This window comes from Dipodomys ordii, unplaced genomic scaffold (genome assembly GCF_000151885.1).
Source record: "Dipodomys ordii isolate 6190 unplaced genomic scaffold, Dord_2.0 Scaffold117, whole genome shotgun sequence".
Classification (NCBI taxonomy): Eukaryota; Metazoa; Chordata; class Mammalia; order Rodentia; family Heteromyidae; genus Dipodomys; species Dipodomys ordii.
The window spans coordinates 2,065,956-2,089,050 of record NW_012267333.1 but is presented as its reverse complement, the minus strand read 5'-3'; the positions used below and the strand labels follow the sequence as shown (position 1 = coordinate 2,089,050).

Genomic DNA, 23,095 nt, shown 5'->3' with positions numbered 1-23,095 from the left:
TAAATATAATAAATACAAATATGTATAAGTATGAATGATAAATATAAGCATATAAGTAACAATGCAGAGTAAATATATAATTAAATGTAAAATTACAAATATGAAAGAAATACAAACTATAAAGTAACTGTAAAGATAAATATTGAGGGCTGGGAAGGTGGCTCAGTGGTAGAGCGCTAGCCTTGAGCTGAAGAGCTGAGGAACAGTGCCCAGGCCCAGAGTTCAGGCCCCATGGCTGGACCCCCCCCAAAAAAAAGATAAATATTTATGTAGCCACGCCTGGTGGCTCACACCTGTAATCCTAGCTACTCAGGAGGTTGAGATCTGAGGATCGCAGTTCAAAGCCAGCCTGGGCAGGAAAGACCATGAAACTCTGATCTCCAATAAACCATGAGAAAACCAGAAGTGGCGCTGTAGCTCAAGTGGCAGAGCGCTCGCTCTACCACTATAGAAGATAAAACACATTTTATTTTGCAATAATTTTATCCTTGCTCGAAATGTTAGTGGCTACATTACCCTTTGGAAACAGGAAGTCTGTGGTTAAAACTCCAACTTCAACATTCAGCTGATTTCAAGAAGGGAGGGCTAGAGTTCAGCATAAGCTTTTTTATAAAACAGATGGAAACTTCTTGAGCATAAATGGGTAGTTTCTTCCCATAACAGAGAGGAAGAGGGAAGTGAGACAGAAAGAAAGAAAAGGAATTAAGCTAGTACTGAGAATTAGGACACATGCCCAAGCTCACTGTGAATAGGAAACACTAACAGCTAGAAACACGTTTCTAGCTATGCTTTATTGCATTATTTATAGGATTTTATTTGAGTGATTCCAGCCAGGATAAAACACCTTATTTTTTTTAAATGAAACTTGATTTATCAAGTTCATTTGGATATATCCTTGAAGTATATTTATGCTCTAGCAATAATTTTATTATGTCACGGTTAGTATTTCAAAATTAATTCATGAATGAAAGCATAAAATCTGAAGGTGATATATGTTGCTTAGACAAACACTTGTATTTTGCAAAGTAGACTACAATTTACTCTGTTAACATTGGAAAGTTGCAATTTTCCACTTTACAAAAGTTTACCAATGAATATATTTGTTCTATGAATCAAGTTAAAAACAATGTGCCAGACTTCTCTTTGCATGAAATTTTAATACTTATTCTTGGAGACATAGCTTAGTAGCACAGTAATTGCTTACAATGAAGAAAACCTGAATTAAAAAATTACTTTGTTATTTTTAAGGTGATGTACAGAGGGATTACAATTATTTTATATATCTAAGTAATAGTGTCAGGTCAATTGCTTTCTATTTATGAATCACATCTATTTTTTCCTTTAATAACCTATATCTGAGAACTATCTAGAAACACCTCTGTTCAAATTATAATGTAGGTCAGTTAATAAAGAAACAGCAGTTTTGACAGGTCATAACTCTCTGAAAAATCATATCTTGACTTATTATCTGAGTTCTCTAGAGATGTTGTGTAAATGCTTTAAACCATGTTAGATGAACATGACATAAGAGCAAGCTAATTCCCATATAAATAATAAATATTGACCTATAATTAGGCTCAATTAAGACTTTACTACAGGAAAGATTTTGTCATTCACTTTTAACTTGAAAGATTGGATGGATATTTAATAAATGTAGACTGAGAGTAGGAAATATATTGGCAAATTGAGCAGAGGCCAAAACTATTCCGTGCAAACTTGCTTGAGAACATAATAGTCACTTTTTTTCACACAATGGCCAGATGTTATATGTGTCTTTACCACCATAGTATTCTATGTTTTTACTTGAAATTTCTCTGATAACTTGTGACATTTTTCATGCACTTGTCAGAAATTTGTGTATCTTATTTTGAGAAATGTCTATTCATGTTCTTTGCTCATTTTTTTCTTTTTTAAAAAATATTTTTATTGCAAAGACACTGTACAGAGGGGTTACAGTTACATGAGTAAGGTAACAATGCTCAATAGGAAATGTTTCCTATTCCCTCCTTTCCCCCCCTACTATCCCTTCCCTTCCTACTCCCCCAACTCCTCCTTCCCCCACCAAGTTGTAAAGTTCTTTTCAACGTGGTGTTTTGTATGTCTCATTGTTACAGTGCGTCAACCTGTGTCCTTGTTTCAGTTCCTTTCCCCTCCCCAAATTAGAAAAATGCATATACAAGATACAGAGCACTGGATTTTCTGTTTGATCAACTACTATGGACTTAAGAATTGGGTATTTAAGTGAATGCAGAAAGCTGTTTGCTCATTTTTTAAAACCTTGCTCATATTTTCTATGATTAATCTATATGTGTTTAATTATAAATTTTGGATATTAACCCTTATCCTATATGTATGCCTTTTCAAATCATTTTCCCCATCCCACACATTTGCTTTTCCTTATGTTAATATATTTGCCTTTGATGTACAGAACACTTTTAGTTTGATATAATCCTGTTTAGTTAGCTAATTCATTTTCTTTTTGTGGCCTGAGCCTTTTAGATGTGATTTTCAAGAGAAAAATATTACCCAAATAAAGACCTTTTCCCCTGTTTTTTCTTCTGCAAGTTTTTTTATTTATTTTTATTTTTAAAAATGTGTTTATGTCAGTTGTGGGGCTCGAACTCAGGGCCTGGACACTGGTCCCTGAGCCTCTTTGTGCTCAATTATAGCGTTCTCTCACTTGAACCACAGTGCCACTTCCAGTTTTTTGAGTGGTTAATTGGAGATAGGAGTTTCATGGGGACTTTTTCTACCCAGGCTGGCTCCAAACTTTGATCCTCAGATCTCAGCCTCCTGAGTATTGAGGATTACAGGCATGCATCACCAGCGCCCAGCTGCAAGCTTTATATCTCAGGATCTATGTTTATGTCTTTTATCCATGTTAAGTTGATTTTTTGCGTGTGTGATGTAAGGCAAGTGCTCAACTTTGCATGCATAAATTTATTTTTCCCTGTGCCATTTATTGAAGAGATTGTCCTTCCACCTCAGTGTAGCCTACTAGCATACTTATTTTTTAAAACATCAGTTGTCTGTTGTCTCAGTCTGTTTGTGCTACTACAAGAAATTACCTGAGACTGGATAATTTGTCAGAAATTTATTTCTCATAGTCTGAGAGGAGAGATATTGGGTTTTACAACATGAAAATCCAAGGTTAATTGCCCAGAAAGCCTCCAAAATGTATCAATTAATGTTCTAAAGCAAGCATATGAGACATAAATTTTGAGTTAATGCCATGTTTTGCATAATATAAATAGCACATAAATTTGATTAAGGGATAATATGGTGCAGCGAGAAACACTGGAAGGGAAGAGGGGAAGTGAGAAAGACAGAGAAATTATGAGTGCAAATCCATACGGATGACGGCTCATAATTTCTAAAACTGTTGTTATTCTAATAAGGAGCTAATGCAGTGAATTGTCAAGTTCCTGGAGAAAAAAATAGGAGAGCATGATTCCAAATTTATGCAGACACACACACACACACACGTACAAATTAGAGCTGGATTCCAGGGCTTCTGATGTGTATTTCCTGCAGTGACGTCAGTAATAATTTTCTGGCACATTGTTATATAGACCTGTTGGTGGCATCACACCTTGTTCAAGAAGCGCAGGAGAAGCCGTTCCTGCCTTCTTAGATTCTGGTGGCATAACTAGCACAACCTGTGAAGTCAATTAGAAAGTCGTTGAGTTACTCAAATACCCTCAGCACATCCGTCTCCTACCCACAGAACTTCATCACTATCCACGTGCAAACTTTCATCTGTGAGTTGAATCTTAAGATCAGTCAGGTCGTTTTATCAGGCTTTGATTCCTTAGAACAGCCTAGGCCTAGGCCACACAACTGGTGAGAGATCTTGTCCTGAGGTGCCCCTTGGTGGTTGCCAAGTCTTCGAGTGAATCAATCTTCCTTGTGGATGATGATGGCACCCAGTGATTCCATGGGCAAATCAAGGTCGCATAGAAAATATAGGTTTGTTCTTCCAAACCTTTGCGTCGCTGATGACAGCAGCTGATTCCAAGTCATCATGTGCGATCTACACCTAAAGCCCTGTAAATACCACACTGTTCTAGAATAGCAAGATTTGTCAGGAAAATAAGGAACATGTAACATGGAGTCGGCAAGAGGACAGAAATAGAACCAAAGAGAGTTGTGTGCCACAGCTCAAACCTCTGCTCTCTTAGGGTGGCATATAAGAGTAGCGGAAGTAAATTCTCAGTCCATAACTACTCTCAAGCAGATGCTCAGAGACTGAGATATGAGGTTTCAGATTAGGAATATGGACTCTCAAACCAGAATGCTTCACTAATTTTGTGTTTCATTCAATGAAGTCAAAACACTTGGATAATTTCAGAGAAACTCCCGCCTCTAAGGTCTCCTAACTGTGAATAGGATTCATTCAATGCTGCTTGATGGGCTGGGCTTGTGGAACATGGGCTGTGATTTTTTTTTCTGGAAGAAGTGGAAGACATTAAAGAGGCACCACAGGGCATAAATGACCACACAACAACCTCACCCTGGGATTCCATTTTATTGTTTGACTCTAGGGTGTGTATGTATGTGTGTGTCTGTGTGTGTGTGTGTGTGTGTGTACACGTGCTTCAGGGTGTTTGTTTCAATGATGCTAAAGTGCAGCTGTTTGGGGATTCACTGGCCACTTCTCTCTGGAACCCTCAACACAGGGAAAACACATCTGCCATCTTCACACCTGCCATCTTCTTCACAGAACCTCATATTTGCTCACTTTTCTCATTCTTTCCCACTTCCCCCTCTTTGGTGACTTTTATAAATAGCAACTGGAAAGATCTGCTGGGGCCAGGTGGACAAGAACTCACAGAGAAGCTTAATCCATGACATTTCTCTGTAAACCAAAGTAGGTTGCAATAATGGAATAGTGGAGAAAAAAAAATGTCATTCTCTGGAGCCCACTGCACTGCAGAGTGCTCTCAGAGGGGAAGCCTTCTGAAAGAAGAATGGGGAAGGCCCATTCTCTTTAGGCTTTGGGAGGGTAATTCCAAGTTACCATCCCAAGATAACACAGTATTGTGGGACTGCAGGATCACATGGGAAGGGCTCCTGTGAGGTGATTGATCCGCTGATTCTGAATAAATCAAAGGGGATGTTATTCTGTGTGAATGGGACCTATTATGTGAATCCTTCCAACGAGCTTTGAAAAACTTAGCGCCATTGGTCTTCTGTTTCCAGAGAAGTACACTGCTATGAGTTCTGCACCTGAGAGTCAATCCACTCAGTACCATGAGCAATGAGAAGAAAGCAGCTACTGATGAGCACAGACCCCAACCAGCTCTGAGAGTACAACCCTGTAAGGTCTCAAGCACAGACAGGCTGTGCTGAGAATAATCCTGACTGAGGAATCTCAGAGGTAATAAAGAGGTCTTGTGTTAAGACTCCAACATTCGGGCTGGGAAGGTGGCTCAGTAGTAGAGCGCTTGCCTTGCATGCCTGAGGCCCTGGGTTCAATTCCTCAGCACCACATAAGCAAAAAGAAAAAAGCCGGAAGTGGCGCAGTGGCTCAAGTGGTAGAGCGCTAGCTTGAGCTGAAGAGCTGAGGGACAGCGGCCAGGCCCAGAGTTCGGGCCCCACGACCGGACCCCCAACAACAACAAAAAAAAGACTCCAACATTCTTGTACTTGATTACATGCCACCAAAAAACCCCCAAACCTGCTGGCGATCTATTCAAGTGAAGGTCAATACTCACCTCACTAGAGCTACAACATGCGACTTTACATCCAAATGCTGAATTGGACACAGAAATGCAGAATTCCAGCATGCTGAAAAGAAGTAGAATACCATCCATGCTCTAAAAACAAATTTATAACACAGGAATGTGAGAAACCCAAAATCACAAGTTCCAAACATTTACTACTAAGTATCATGCTAAAAGAGAAAGCACCTTGGCTAGGAGGCTGGAAACCATGCTTCAAATACAGCCTAATCTTGGCCAATTCTCGGCCTACAGAATGTCACTTCTTGAGCTTCATTTGTCACTGGTAAAAATCATCATAGCTCTCCCGCACCCAGTCCTCTAGTATTTACTGTTATTACTGAAATAGAATTGGGACGTGCTTTTAAAAGTATGGCATTTGCAGGGAAATGAAAAGAGCTAGGAATCATTATGGTAGGTGAAATAAGTCCTGATCAGAGGACCAAGAATGCATACTTCCTCTCACAGGCAGGTTCAGGGTCATATGTGTATAAAATAGAAAAAGTATCGATAGGCACACATACATACATATAAACATACATGTACACATATATATGACCAATCGAGAGACTGTCTGTGGGATAAGGGGGAGGAGAGAGATAAATTTTAATTTATTAATTTAATTTTAGGTAAAATTTAGAGATAAATTTTAATTTTTAATTTAATTTTAGGTAATACATAATAAATAGCATTTTGCATGAAAAAAGTAGAAGTGGAACCATGGGGGGCTGCCTAGATAATGGTTACTATATGCCTTCTGAGCACTAGAAATTTCAGTGGTTGACCCAATAATGCAATCCTATATTTTAGTTATTGTACACAGATGTGTACCATATATGTGTGTAGGCATGTATGCATAATGTGTATATGCATGCGTGTATGTCTGTATGTGCATATATACACATACACACATATACAAACACATATATCTCCAGTTGCTTAGTAAAGGGAGAACAGCTTGCTGATGAGTTAATGTTGTGTATTAATGTTGTGTGAGTGATCAGGTTGCTCTGAAGTCATTGAGACCTTCTAGAAAAGTGAGAGCAGAATGCAGAAGAGTCAAATGGATGATTCCACAATATTCAATTTGAAGATAAGAGTGTGATAAATTAAGGGATTAAGGCACCTGCTAGAAATTAGATAAAGCAAAAAGAAATTGATTTCTATATTCCTTCTGGAATACTAAGACAGGAAAATGATATCAACATTTGTTTTTATTTTAGCCAAGTGAGAATCATTTTGAATGCTGGCTGTCCAAGCTCAAAGAAAATAAATTTTAAGGGCTGGGAAGGTGGCTCAGTGGTAGAGCGCTTGCCTTGCATGCCTGAGGCCCTGGGTTCAATTCCTCAGCACCACATAAGCAAAAACAAAAAAATCCAGAAGTGGCGCAGTGGCTCAAGTAGTAGAGCGCTAGCCTTGAGCTGAAGAGCTGAGGGACAGCACCCAGGCCCAGAGTTCAGGCCCCACGACCGGACCCCCCCAAAAAAAGAAAAAGAAAATAAATTTTAATTCTCTACTAAATGAGTGGCATTTTAAATAGCAAACATAAAAAGGTGCTGCAACATCAAATATCAACTTAGTTGATCTTTAATTCAACCCAAAGGAAAGTTGAATTTAGCTATATCACATTTGAGAAATAGGAGCAGCACAACTATTCCTAAAATTCTTATCTGAATTGATGCCAGAGATTCCTTGATTTATATAGTGTGTATATTTTTTCTCTCCTTGGATAAAGACAGTCTCTCTTCTGTGGAAGTCAGCAGATCAAAAGCCCAGCACATAAGTGAAACAGAGCCAGTGGACCCTGAGAAATATATACTCTTCATTTCTTTGTATACGTATATTCCTACAGACTCAGTAGTATCTATATTTTAGGTATCCTTGATGCGCAGATATAATTCAGCAAACAGAACAGACAATTTTCCTAGTGTCCACAAGCTGACTGTTTAAAAGGACAGACCAGGAGTTAGCAAAGTTACCGCAAGTGACCAGATAGTATGTATTTGTCGGTCATAGAGGTTTGTAGGTCATATAGCTTCTGATTCAAATATTCAACTCTGCTGCCCCAATAATATGAAAACAACCTCACCCAGTATGTAACTGTGTTTATAAAAATGAGCACAGACTCTACTTCTGACAAAATAACATACATCTATATAAGAATATCTCACAGGTAGAAGCATACAGAACATATTAGTTTAAGCCACATAAAACTTTCTGAATCAATTATATCTGATTATTAGAATTTCTTATGGTTCAGCCCAATGAGTCCAAGTTTTATGATCTCTACTGGCTGCTTGCTCTTTGCTATAAAGAGCTCACCTTTCCAACCTCTTCTAATTATTGTATTCTTGTAATATATATGTGTCCAAAGAGGACAGGAGCTTCTTGAGGTCAGGGAGTTGTTCTCCTTTCTGATGTCTCCTAGAATGCCAACCCTAAGATTTTTACATAAAATTGGGCTCCTGTATGTACTGATTCAAGAGACTGATACTTTAAAACTTAGGATGTCGCCGGGCACTGGCGGCTCACACCTGTCATCCTGGCTACTCAGGAGGCTGAGATCTGAGAATCGCAGTTCAAAGGCAGCCCAGGCAGGAAAGTCTGTGAGACTCTTATGCCCAATTAACTACCAGAAAACCCGAAGCAATGCTGTGGCTCAAGTGGTAGAGTGCTAGCCTTCAGCTGACGAGCTGAGGGACAGTGCCCAGGCCCAGAGTTCAGACCTCAAGACCAACAAAAACAAAAACAAAAAAAAGGCTTAAGATGTCCTTGAAGGAAGGTCTTCATCTATGAAGGTTTGGGGCAGAGGGTGATTGAGTGGAGGTCCATATAGATCATTTATAAGCTTTCATATTTAAAGTTACTGCTGATATTTTCACAACTGACATAGCAGGACAGGGCCCCTATAATTATAAAGATCAAAGAACCCAGGTCTATGAAGGCTATTTGACACTGACTAATTCAAGTATCAACCATATCATCACACTCTTAAAGTCCATAAGTGAACAGATTTTCAGAAACAGAAAGCAAGTCTCTTATTCAGGATAACTGCATGGAAAAAAAATCCTAAGTAGAAAAGGGGTTAGAAGCAAGAAAGGTCACACTAATTCCATGTGACCTTGGAAGTATGCTAATATTATTTATTTGCATTCTGAGGACTGCAATTCTAACCCAAGCCAGGCAGGACAATCCATGAGACTCTCATTTCCAATTAACTATCAAAATGACTGGCAAAATTAAAATCGATTTCTCTAAAAATTACTTAAAACCTTGAAGGGAATGATTAATTTGCCAATGAATGTTTAAAAATAGAACAGAAAATATGATATAATAACTACTAAAGAGTAAGTGTTCTCTGGCTATTAACTTCTCATCATAGAAGAACAAAGAGAAATGGAATGTGCTCCTGAGTCATAAATGATGGTTTTCTATATGATTTCCACTGTGGATTGTTTGGGAGAGAAGGAGAGAGGCTAAAGGATGGTACATAATATCAAAATACATTATGTTGGCATGGGAAAATATAAAGAATATAAAGAATCTCACTGAAAGCCAGACACTGGTGAGTCACCCTATAATCCTGGCTACTCGGGAGGGTGAGATCTGAGGATTGCAGTTTCAAGCCAGCACAGGCTGGAAAGTCTGAAACTCTTATCTGGAAGAAACTATCAAAAAAGCTGGAAGTGTAGCTGTGGTTCAAGTGCTATCGTGCTAGCCTTTTACAAAAGAGCTTAGAGAGACACACACATTAGATAGATAGGTAGGTAAATAGATAGATAGACAGACAGACAGATAGATAGATGGTAGACAGATAGATAATTTGCAAAATACCTTTATGAAACCCTCTGATACGATTATTATACATTAACCCAATGGATGATGGGAAAGTAAAACACTCTTGTGTGGAAGGGCATAAGGAGGAAGAGCAAATGGGAAGGACAAATGAAGGCAAACATAATTGATGTACTGATTATGTATGTGTGAAAATAGAACAATGAAACCTATTAAGATTGTTGTAGGAAAGGTCAGGGGGTGGGTGAGGGACAGTGATGGGCGAGAGACTGATCAGTAGGCATATGTGGAAGGGTTCTAAGGAACACTGCCTTCTACAATTAATGTATGCTAAGAAGCTGTCTTCTTTGAAAAAAGGTGGTTCTACTTCTCCATCTCTTCCAACTTCTCCAAGTGATCCAGCAGTTAGAAAAACGTACAGGGTTGTTACTCCCCACAGCTAATGCTCGACTCGCTTGCCTCCTCTATAGCCTCCCATGGAAAGAAGGAAGACTCACCATGAAAATGAATCGGGCCAAGGACTTATTTTGGGGATGCCTTTGATGGTAAGCAGCTGACTGTATGAAGAGGCTGAAAAAGTTGATAAAGATCCCTCCTGCAGCTAACACAGAGCTGATGATGTTCATGACCAGACTGCTTTGGATCTAGAAAGGAGTAAAAGAATCCATGACCCCAGCAACATCTTCAGGTATATTGATCTTTTAAAGACGTTCTATTCATCTTCTTTTAAAGATTATTTTAAAATTGCAACTTCTCTTTAAGTAGTTGTACAAAGAAGCTACCATTTAACAAGGCAGTGAATGAATACAATGCATCTTGATCAGGGACACCCCTTTCAACCTTCTTACCCATCCCACGCCACCCTTCCCCTTACTTTTCTTAATTTTCTAGGCTAGACATTGAATTCTTGATTGCATTTCCTTCTCCCCCACTTCTCCTCTACATTCATTTACCCCTCTCCCCTCAGCCCCACTTTATCATTTCCTGATGCTTATTTATTGGGTTTTGGCTTTATTAACAGATTTCATCCTCTCTATCTTATTTAAATAGACCCCTGGTTTGTCTCTTACAGTTTCAAGTCTAATCTCCTGCTCAAACAAAAATGTGATTTTTGTCATTCCCAAGATTAAATCCTTCCGATGGTTTTTATGGAATAAGGGTTAGACTCATGATCTCCTAGCAGAGATTTCAAAGTCCTTGACACTGTAGTTGGACATCTGTGCCCATCTCTTACCACACTCTACTGCAGATATGTGAACACTCAGTGTTTTTTTTTAAATTCTACTTGCAATGAATGCGTGCTGCAACTCTTTTTGCATAATTTGTCTCTATCCTGAATGCCTTTCTGCAAATTCTCTTCTCATGGCGAAGTTTTGCAAGCTTTGTATAAGAAATAAAATTTCAAGAAGCATGAGATATTTAGTGGAGATGAAGCAATCGGTATATTTTTAATAACTGTCACTAGGGATTGGAAGGTAGATTTGGAATGGCCATTGTGATTATGAAACCAAGTTTCATGTTCACTTTTTATGCACGAAAAACAGAAATTTTATTTTTAGCTGGTGCAATATTTATTGACATCTTGGCTTTTCTTTTGTTTAATCAGCTTTGGGACAGATATACTCACACGATGTGTCATAAGTTTGAAAAGTAATAGATAATTTATTACAACTCATTCATTAACACCTATTTTCATTTCATACACCTTGTCATCAATTCACCAGTAAGCATATGGCATTCTAATGCTCAGTGTCATTGCCACAGACTGGGTCTCAAGCATCAAGGTTTTTTTCATTGACTCTGCTTGGTATTTTTCTACACAATTTTCCATACCTGCACAAAGTTTCTCTGAGCACAGTATTTGGCCCCAGGACAGGAGGAACCCTATCATCAACTTATTGCTTTCCTACAATTTTGGAAACAGAGATCCTTCTAAGTAAAGCACACAAACTCCTTGATCTCTTAAAAATTAAAAGAAAATCTTTTTTACATCATGGCAGAATTCATACATCATTCCTCTTGATATAAATAGAAAATAAAATGAAATAGAACTCACCAGACAATTTGTGGTTTTTATTCCTGCTGAAAGTGACAAAGATCCGGAAATCATAAACTAATAATAATGGGAAAATATCAGGTTAAAAAATCTTTAAATAATTAGTTGAAAGCATAACTTACTAAAACTCACTTCAAAGAGCTAGATATGTGAAACAGATCTGTTATCTTTGTGTGTGTGTGTGTGTGTGTGTGTGTGTGTGTGTGTATTCGTGGGTGTCGGTTGTGAGGCTTAAACTCAGCCTGGGCCCTGTTCCTGAGCTCTTCAGTTCAGGCTAATGCTTTACCACTTGAACTACAGCACCACTTCTGGTTTTCAGGTGGTTAATTGGAGATAAGAGTCTCACAGACTTTATTGCTTGGGCTGGCTTTGGACCACAATCCTCAGATCTCAGCCTCTTGAGTAGCTAGGATTACAGGCACGAACCACCAGGCCTGGCTAGATCTGTTATATTAAAGGAAACAAAAGTTAGCTAAAATAGTTTTCCTTTTCTGAGAGTAAAAGAATTGTGCCATATGAACCCATGGAATAATTAGTTGAGTTATTCAAAGTATGCCTAACCACAATGATATATAATAAATTGTCTGAGAGCACTGAAAGATAAACTTTTGAGCCAACATATTGTTAATCTGGTACATAGTTGAATATGGCATTTGCATGAGAAAAGAAACTAAAATGGGCTTCTTAAAAGTTGTAAAGAAAATAATTCCAAAGGAAAATTTAAAGTCTTTATTAACTGATTACTGGGATATAGTAAATTTTATTCCATCAAGTTGAACATGATTTTCTGTTGAGCTAAAATGGCTCATGTCACTTGAACCAACCCACTTCTTTATACCATTGAATGCTCCAGGTTTCTTATTTTGCTTTCCAAATTTGATTTGAGTATCGCAGTGACTGAGCTAATGAAATTGCTTCCATCCATTTCTAAATTTCAAGATAGAAAGATGATGTGTGTAAATTAAACCACCCTTGGAAAAAATGATAACAGATGAAATCGTCTGTCATGTGATCAGGAATAAGTCGTGAACATGTGGAGAGGTTCTTCAAATGTGCTAATTTGGGGATCATGAGAGCTCTTGAAGGCTCATGTACTAAAGACTTCATCCACAGTGTAGTGCAATTGGGAGATGGTGAAAACATTGACAGGTTTGACTTTCCAGAATAAGATAGTGGGGCCGCACCTTTTTTCCCCTTACCTTTCTTTGAGTGTACACAGCCATGAGATATGCAGTTATACGCTGCTTAATACTTTGTCATAGCCCACAACAGTGGACTCAATTGAACTAGGAATGCAAAGTTCCCAAACTGTCAGCCAAAAGAACCTTTTTGTTAATATAAGTATATTATCTTGATTGTGACAGTGATGGAAACCTGATTAATAAAAAGTCTAAATACTTTAAATATTGAAATAGTATAACTTATGAAATGAATAAAATTGAAGAAAATATCACATAATTGCTAATCGTACTAAAGTATTGACAATACATTTAATAAGCTTGAAGTTACTATTGAATTAAATTTGACTGATTAAATAAGAAGAACTGTATTTTTCATTATATAGTAGAAGATCACTAGTCTAGGAGCATTCAGTTATTAATTTAGTTTATTAATTTAGTTATTAATAAGTTATTAAACACTAGGCTCCTCATTAATATCGATGTAAGGATGTAGACAATTATATTATATTAAACTCAGTACTTTAAACAAAATATTTCTGCATGAAAAATTTTTCAGCAAAATGGCTCCAGTAATTTTCATTTTAATATGAATATAATTCATACTGTAAACATTCAACAATGTCATTAAAAACTATTACAAACATAAAATTTCAATACAGCATAAGAAAAATCATTATATCCAGAGAGTATGCAATGCACAAATAATACATGTGTGTATTTATATATTTAAAGGCAACATTGAATAAGAGAACCTTGCCATAGCAAAATGCATAAAGAAAGCAACTCAAAACAATAAAACTAGAGAGCTAAATTAAATGCATTTCTGGTAATTGATACCTCATGAATCAAATAGATCTCAAGAAAGTCACTTGATCCTTCTAAGACCCACACAATACTGGTGGTATTAAATCCAGTTCAACAGGCTATGGTGATTGTTTGAGAGGGAATTGAACATATAAAGCCCTTGGAAGGATGCTGAAACTGCAGTATGTGTTTAGTGAAAAGCTATCACTAGAATTACTATTACTAGGAATAGAAAATTCATTGTAATTGTCAGAAGTTGATCATCATATCCTTTTCTCCCATTCTTAAAATTCTGCTGTAACAAGACAGCAGAATTAAAACTCTGGGCTGCTACTAAATCTCTAAACTTGCTCACTTTCAGATTTACAGAACAATAGAAACTATGCAAGACTTAAATAGGTTCTTGGTTTGAATATAGTCCAGTTTATAAATTTTATTTTCCTCTGTCGAAAACTTCATATTTTATACTTAATTTACATTCTGAATTTGCCAACTAAAGCTCTCCTATGTTTTCTCTTTCCTATTTTTGTTTGTCTTGGGATAATGTGCTAAAGGTTTAACTGTTTTAAATTTTAGACATTTAAAATTCTAATTTTAATTTTAATATACTATTTTTAAATTTACTTATTATTTTACTATTAAATTATGATTTAAAGTTTTACTTACTCCAGGTGCCAGTGGCTCACACCTGGAGGCTGAAATCTGAATATTGTGGTTCAAAGCCAGCCTGGACAAGAAAGGCTATGAAACTCTTTTTTTTTTTTTGTCGGTGGTGGGGCTTGAGCTCTGGGCTTGGGTGCTGTCCCTGTGCTTTTCAGCTCAAGGCAAGTGCTCTAGTGCTTGAGCCACAGAGCCACTTCTGGTTTTCTGGTAGTTTATTGGAGATAAGAGTTTCACGGACTTTCCTGCCCGGGCTGGCTTTGAACCATGATCCTCAGATCTCAGCTTCCTCGGTAGCTAGAATTACAGGCATGAGCCACTGGCGCCCAGCTTATGAAACTCTTATCTCCAATAAACCACCAGAAAACTGGAAGTGGTGCTACTAGCCTTGAGCTGAAGAGCTGAGGGACAGCATTCAGGCCCAGAGTTCAAACCCCTCTCCCCCACAATTACTTATTTTTCTATTTACCAATAAAAATACATTATTTTTCTATTTATTATTAAAATATTCTTGTAGTTTTTTATTAAACTTTTGAAATGAAATTTATATATTTTTCTATCACTTAAGATAATCAACCATTCATGTGTTCATAAACTCTAGTTCATCAACATTTATAGAATCTACACTATAAATGACCTGCATATTAGCCTCTTCTAACTTACTAAAAACCCATTAATTCCCAGGTAAAGAAGTTAATTTTAATTAGTCCAAACAACTGATAGAAAGCCTTTTAACTTTGTCCACTGTTGATTTGAGACTATGCACCTAAAACATTCATGAGTAAAGAAATAAATTAACGTAACAGATACTCTCTGCTAAACAATCTTGGGTGGGATCCTTGTACTATTAATTAACCAACTCTGGACACCATTAGCCACTGGAGAGAGTTGCTATTGTCAGGGTTGAGGTCATCCTGTAGTCTATGGCTACATGCTGCTACAATATATCCTAATTAATATTACTAAATAACTATAGCTTTCTATGAGTTTTTCATGATTAAGTGCCACTTAAATGGGAGAAAATTGAATGAAGGTTTTTCTCAAACTTACTTTAAGAACATTTCTGAAAGTTATAGAATTACATGAAACAGTGGAGAGATGATTCTATCCAAGCCAAGGATATTAGAAACAATGTTCTGATCTCACAGTTACGTCAGAAGGTATGCTACTCACCATCAGTGACCCCCAAAATGAATAGCAGGAGCAAACTGAAATGGTACTTTCTGTGTCACATAGATACATGTGAGTTGTAGCCCTCTGCATTACTGCTCCAAGGATGAGTGTTATCAGAGCAATCATAATTTGCACAACCTAGAAATGTAAAGCTAAGATTACTCATGACAAAAATGCGATCCATGCTGCCATTTATCCAATCACTAAGTGAACTCTCATTCTCCATCTTTTGATAAGTATAGATGAACTGTGAAATAGTTTCTTGTCCATTGTTTTCTCCTAAGGACTCTGAGATACCATCACCAAAAATCACACCACTTTGGAATATCTATCATTGCCCAAGTATTTGTAGTAATTCCCAACAAGGAGAAGCATCTTGAAGAGAGAAAATTAGATATAGGGAAAATTAAGAAAAAAATCAAAGATCAAATATGGCCTTTTATTGGATTTGGGGGGTCTCAGAAAAGAGTATGAATACAGTGGCCTAAAAATATTTGACTGCTTAGCTGTATGGAATTAAAAAAGTCCCAAAGAGAATGGAAACAACTTGTGAATAGTTGTCAAATGCAGGGAACACATGCTTAGAAGGAAATGTGAGGAATTAGATATATGCATTGGTAAGATGAAGGATTTCACCTACAGAAACTAGAGAAACAAAAGCATATTTCATCCAAGAAGAAAAAATTAGTTCATAAATCAATGAAATTGGAAACAAGAAAACAACAAATGAAAACAAGAAAAGCTAAAACTGTTTTTACTATAAAGATAAATAAAATCAATGACCGGCTAGCTAGGCTAAGATAAAAAAGAATGAGACTATCAATTATTAATATCAGAAATTATGTAGGGACATCACCTTTGACCCCATGGACATCAAAACTCAACAAAAGAATAGGTGAAACTCTTTCCAAAAGAGAGAGCCTCCATGAAACATATCACCTCTTAACTAACCAATGAATCAAACGTCAAAATAAAAATTAAACAATCTAAATAGCCCTAATGTCATTAAGTAGAGCGAATCAATCATGAATGATATTCAAATAAGAGAATGCCCCAGAACATTTCCATGGTGAATTCCACCAACTTTTTAAAAAGTTACAATTCTCCACAATGCATCATAGTTGATGTTGAGGGCCTTGGCTAGGCCACCATGATTACAAAACCAGACAGATATTACTAAAGAAAAAGAAACTTACACATAAGCATTTCTCATGCACCTAGATACTAAAATCTTCAAGGCTTGTGTGACTTGAATAATATTTCTTTTTCATAGTGAGTATATTTGTTTTTACAGTATGTAAGACATACAGGAAATTTCACTAGGAAACATATAACATTTCCTTTCGGTGTTCTTATACTAAGGTTAAATATAATTATCCTGGGCTAACCACAACTTAGAAGACATCTGGAAGTGGTAAAACTGAAATATAACCAAAAAATGTGTGGTGCAGTATAAGATTACATCAAGTTTTAAATGATGAGTCTTGCAAATCAAATAGGAATGACTAGAATTCTGATGTACTCTTAGTTTAGCAGCATAGCCTCATCAGCTGTGCATTGACAATGCCATTATTCTTTCAAACATGTAAAATGACTTACCCCCAACACTTTGGGCTCTCCCTCCAAGAACCTTGCTGTTCTTTGTCTCCACAGATCTGACTCGAGAGAAACAACTTTCCCAGAATTCTTTGCATCAGGAACAGCCTCCAGTGTGGTCTCTCCTGAAATATGTCTGGTTGCCATCACAGCAGAAACGGTGCTGCAATTAGAAATGCGACTTAGGGTGGAGATCTTGGAAAGGTAAGAATGGAACGAGATGGGTTAGTACAAGTTTTTCAGTATTTTTAGTTACTCTTGCATAGCTGGGACCAAAATGGCAAAACAAGTCCAAGGGGAATGATTGGTTTTATTTTTGGCTCAGGACTTGAGAACCGTCAGTCCATGTGGCAGGGTAGGTGTGACAGAACAGAGCAGCTCACCTCATGACTGACGGGAAGAGACTGTCAGAACAGAAAGAGGCAAAGATAAGATGAAATCCTCCATGACTCCCCCCTCCCCCCCCCAGTGACCAACTTCCTCTAACCAAGGCCCACCTGCCATAGTTCTACCACCTCCACCTCCCAAATCATATTCAAATGTTTAATCCATTAGTGAATTCAGGTATTTTTCTGGTCAGGGCATTCATGATGGAATTGTCTCTAAAATGTCCTCAGAGATACACCCAGCACGGGCTTTACTAATCTCCTAGGCACTTGTAATCCAGTCAAGTTGACCATCTTGCTTAACTGTCACACTCCTCTAAGGGCAAATTAGGTATTAGATTCCTCTCCTATGTTATAATAGCTAACTAAGGCCCTGTAAGAATGTGTGTGTACCTGTGTGAGAGAAAGAGGATCTAAATACCATATGATATAAATATGTGAGAAAGTATTGAAGAGAGTAAAAGGTGGAAAGCACCGAGTCAAATCTGTTGGACTCAAAATTAGGGCAATTTCTTCAAGTTTATATATCTATTTAGATGATATTTTTGCTATGTTCCTTTTATTGCCCTTTCCCTCAACAACAGCTATGTCCTCATCTGAAGGATCACTTTGGTAAGTTGGGAACTACAGAGAACCATCTACAATCCTATCCATGGTAATATAAGTTTTTTATAGTTGCCTTTGGCCAAATCAGAGCCCAGGTACATTACAACATGGACAAAGAGGAATTGATTCACCAGAGGATTCAAGTACAAATGCAGTAGCAACACCCACTCAAGATTTTAGTTCTTTCAAAGGGTTTCTTTCCCCTTCTGCTTCCTCCTCCTCCTCCTCCTCCTCCTCCTCCTTCTCCTTCTTCTTCTTCTCCTTCTTGTTTAAAAAGCTAGGGGTTCACACCTGTAATCCTAGCTTCTCAGGAGTCTGAGATCTGAGGATCATAGTTCAAAGCCAGCCTGGCAGGAAAGGTCATGAGACCCTTATCTCCAATTAACCACCAGAAAACCAGAAGTAGGGTTGTGGCTCAAAGTGGTAGAGTGCTAGACTTTAGCAAAAGAGCTCAGGGACAATACCCAGGCCTTGAGTTCAAGCTTCACAACAAAGAAAGAAAGAAAGAAAGAAAGAAAGAAAGAAAGAAAGAAAGAAAGAAAGAAAGAAAGAAAGTAACTGTAACCCCCTCTGTACAGTATTTTTACAATAAAAATATATATGAAGAAAAAAGAAAGAAAGAAAGAAAGAAAGAAAGGAAGGAAGGAAGGAAGGAAGGAAGGGAAGGTAGGAAAGAGAAGGAAGGAAGGAAGGAAAGAAGGAAGGAAGAAAGGAAGGAAGGAAGGAAGGGAGGGAGGAAGGGAGGGAGGGAGGGAGGGAGGGAGGGAGGAAGAACTCAAAAAATTTTCTTAATATTTCTTGGTATTGTTTGGGATCTTGGCTTGTTTGTATGGTTAGTTGATATTCTGGTGAGTGTGTGCCAGTCTTAAACTCAGGGCCTGGGCCCTGTCTTAGCTTTTGTGCTCAAGGCTAGCGCTCTACTATTTGAGCCACAGCTCCACTTGGCCTCTTGCTGGTTAATCGGAGGTAAGAGTCTCACAGGCTTTCCTGTCCAGGCTGGCTTAGAACTTCAGTCCTCAGATCCGAGCCTCCTGAGTAGCTAGGATGACATGTGTGAGCCACTGGTGCTTGGCCTTTGTTTTTAAATGGATCCACACATTGTTAATTGATTTGGACTCCACGTAGTTCATTCATGTACTTCATGAGAAACTTTTCTGGGATGACTGTAAGTTTCAATGCTAAAACATGATGAGATGTGTTGGTTTCTAAGGAAAAACCAGAGTTAATTTCTACCATTTCAATGCGGAAGGAAAACAAATCTTCTGTTTGTATTGTGGGTTTTTTTTTAATGAAAGTATTCATAAAGCCTTCTACCTGAATATTTAAAGTTAAATGATTTGGAAATATATTCTCTTATGTTTTTAAGGGAAATTCAAACAAATAATAAATACTACAGAGATTACAATCTAAAGAGCACAAGAAGGTTCTGGTTTGGAAGCTGAAATCTCAATGTCTTTGTAGTTGCTGAGCTAAGCAATGTGACCTCTGAGTTTACAGATTTAAAATCTGCTTCTGTAAGATGAAGCATACATTTCTTTTCAAGAAATGAAACAATGCAAGCCCAGAAATGCCTATCTACTGAAAGAAAGGGGTGAAATTGTTATGAGTCACAATGATTTGAGAAAAGAGTTGGTTGGCAGAAAGCCATAAGAACAGAAGGTTGGTGTCATATTCATTTAACAGCACATTTGCTCTCCAAAATGTCATTTCTTATAGGCTGAATTGTTTAAATTTTTTTTTTTTTGCCAGTCCAGGGGCTTGAACTAAGGGCCTGGATACTGTCCCTGAGCTTCTGTTGCTCAGGGCTAGCACTCTACCACTTGAGCCACAGCACCACTTCCAGGTTTTTCTGTGTGTGTGGTACTGAGGAATTGAACCCAAGGCTTCATGCATGCTAGGCAAGCACTCTATCACTGAGCCACATACCCTGTCCCCTTAGATTTTCATATTTTGGATCTTTGGTCAAACATTTGTTCTTAGAGATCTTAGAGCCAGATTTAGCATTATATGACATTGCCTTTACTGTAGATAATCATACCTTGTCCTCTTAAAAGTGTCTTACTTTTGTGAATCACAAAATATGGTTTTATAAACAAACCTATCTAGATGGATGATAACAATGAAGATAGATTGATAATAGAAAGATACATAGCTTTATTTCTGCTGCATTTTTAATATGGCTATAGATGGGTATCTATCATTAGTATATAAGCAGAATATAATAATATATAATATAGTAGGAGCTTGCAAGTTATAATTGTTGCATTTGTTTGGAATGATAGCTTCAGTTTAAATCGTTCTTCTATATTATGATAGCCTGGAAATTTAGAGACAGAAACTACAACACTCTCATACAGCTTTGACCTTTAGGAAATTTCTCTTATCTCCATCCTCTGTAGCAAGATCTGCTTCTCAAATACCCCACAGCTCTATTAAAAGGTTCCCTCAACCCACCCAAAGCAGAAAACCAATGTGTGCCATGCGATCTGCCTTTGTCTTTTTTCCCATTCCACTCCTGGAAATCCTGCATCCAGTGTATCTGTGTGTGTGTGTGTGAGTGTGTGTGTGTGTATATGTGTGTGTGTGTGTGCGCATATGTATACACATACATATATATTCCTATATCCAGTCTATATATGCATTATAATATATTCCTACATCCAGTCTATATGTGTATATAGTACTACATCCAGTATATATATACATACATATATTCCTACAACCAGTATATATATATATTCCTACATCCAGTATACATGAGTATATATATATATATATATATTCCCATATGTATTCCAGTATATAAGTATATATAAATATATATTCATATGCTCAGCATATATATATTCCTACCTCCAGTGTATATATGTTTACATACATATTCCTACACCCAAGATATATATGTTTCTGCACTCAGTATATTTATATATAAGGATATATATATTCCTATACCCAGTATACATATGTTCCTATATTCAGTATACATATGTATATGTATATATATATTCCTACACCCAGTATATATGTACATATATATTCCTATACCCAGCATATATTTTTTCCTGCATCCAGTATATATGTATAAAACTTTGTCCCATAACCCATGAAGCAAGTTCGTGAACCTACCTGCTTTCGCCTGTTAATGTTAGTTGGGTGTCTGATGAGGGCAAAGCTCTGGGGACATCCATCAAGTTCACCGCACAGCTCCCTCTGTGGTCTGAGGGGTGTGGGGGAATTTGTGAGACACACTGCTTGTGTGGAGAATTTATGAGATACACTGCTACTTCCTTTTTTATGTCAGAAGTTTATTGATTTTGTCCCCTGAGCATGGGTGTATACCTATTGTGAATTTTTTTGCACACAGTGGTCGCCACTCGTTAAATTGATTAAAATGATACTAATGGCATTACTGTTGATGTCAGTGTGAGGGTTCACTCTGTGCCAGACTCTGTCAAAGATCTGAACATCCACAGACTAATCCAATGGTGTTTGAAGCCTCTTAAAAAATCTCATTTTCAAAAGGTTACACATTTCTATGTTACATTGCCCACATTTTCCTAAAGAACTGCCTATACGGAACTTAAATATGTATTTACAGGCCTGTAATACTAGATAGTCAGGAGGCTGAGCTCTGAGGATTGTAGATCAAAGTCAACTCCAGGGCAGGAAAGTCTGTGAGACTCTTATCTCCAGTAAACTACCAAAAGTCTGAAAGTAGAGCTGTGGTTCAAGTGTAGAGCATTAACCTTGAGCAAAAAAGCTCAGACAGTGCCTAGATCCTTCATCATGTCTCAAGACCAGTACACACACACACACACACACACACACACACACACACACACACACACTATTTACATGTAATTCCACAATTAGAGATTTGTCATGAATATCTATGAAATGGCAATAAGTTGATTGCACACCATGACTGAATGTATCAATTTGATAATCACCTGGTTTCATAGGAAGAGCCAGGTCTTTTTCTAAGATAAACTCAATTGCTACCATTTGTTGCATGATCTTGCTGCATTCCTCACTGACAAAATGCACAGTCCTAGCCTTGCATAAAAGAACATATTGGCCCATTTTCTATTGTTATCACAAAATGTTTGGTACTGTGCCATTTGCAGAGAAAAGGTTAGTTCATGATATTGGAAATTCAAGAGCATGCCCACAGAATTCGCTGGGTTTAATGAGGGTCTTCCGGCTCCATCAAAATCAAGTAAACTGCATGACAATGTTTGTGTATATGAGATTTAGATCACATGGCAATGTAGAAAAACTGAGTGGAGAGATGCCAAGCTTTCTCTTTTTATAACAACTTATCATCTCGGGGAAATAACCAGGGTACCATGAATACTACCTTACTTCTCTCTCTGTCTCTCTGTCTGTCTCTGTCTCTCTCTGTGTCTCTGTCTCTCTGTCTCTGTCTCTCTCCCTCTCTCTCTCATTGGTCTTGAGGCTTGAACTCAGGACCTTGGGCATTGTCCCTGAGCTCTTGCTCAAGGCTAGTGTTCTACCACTTTGAGCCACAGCTCCACTTTCTGTTTGGGGGTGGTTAACTGGAGATAAGCATCTCTAAAGACTTTCCCGCCCAAGCTGGCTTCCAATCAGGATCCTCAGATATCAGCCTCCGGAGTAGCTAGGACTACAAGCATGAGCCACCAGTGCCTGACCCTTAATCTCTTTGAAGCCATCTGCCTCTAAGCTCCATCTCTTACACTTCTTGACAGACCACAGAGAGGGCCGACCCCCTGACATAGGAACCCTGGGGGGATAAACTGTATCATTCAGTAGCAAAGAGGAAAGCAAAACAGTGTTACTTTTTTGTTTGTTCAGTATTTGGTAAGAGAAAAATGACTAGCAACCAAGCAACACATTATAGGCTTAGATAGGATGAGGCAAAACTATCCACAAACTCTGCCTCCCAGAAGTCTTAGAGGCTCCCAGAAAAATTCAGACAAGTCAACAAATTAACCTAGGTTCAAATGCTGAGTGAGCAGTTGCCCACAAGGTAAGGGAACCATGCTGACAATGACCTTGGGAATGAACAGGAGACTCCCTGGAGATAGAATCACTGAATGGGAGAGCTGAGGAACTGGCAGGAGACACACCAAT

The 23,095-nt window shown here is 37.7% G+C and overlaps 1 protein-coding gene across 2 annotated transcripts; it reads right to left on the bottom strand.

The window, feature by feature from the left end:
* Positions 1–3,079: 3,079 nt before the first annotated feature.
* On the bottom strand, positions 3,080–21,214 carry LOC105995386 (membrane-spanning 4-domains subfamily A member 4A-like). 2 transcript variants are annotated; one of them, XM_013029088.1, is made up of 7 exons: positions 21,107–21,214; positions 16,992–17,151; positions 15,393–15,530; positions 11,575–11,631; positions 10,016–10,162; positions 5,718–5,819; positions 3,080–3,659 (listed from the first exon to the last, which is right to left on the bottom strand). In XM_013029088.1, the coding sequence occupies exons 1-7, from the start codon at positions 21,166–21,168 to the stop codon at positions 3,540–3,542; spliced, it is 786 nt and encodes a 261-aa protein (XP_012884542.1). In that variant the 5' UTR covers positions 21,169–21,214; the 3' UTR covers positions 3,080–3,539. The 2 variants fall into 2 exon arrangements, with proteins under 2 accessions (XP_012884542.1, XP_012884543.1); XM_013029089.1 differs by lacking the exon at positions 15,393–15,530.
* Positions 21,215–23,095: the final 1,881 nt, after the last annotated feature.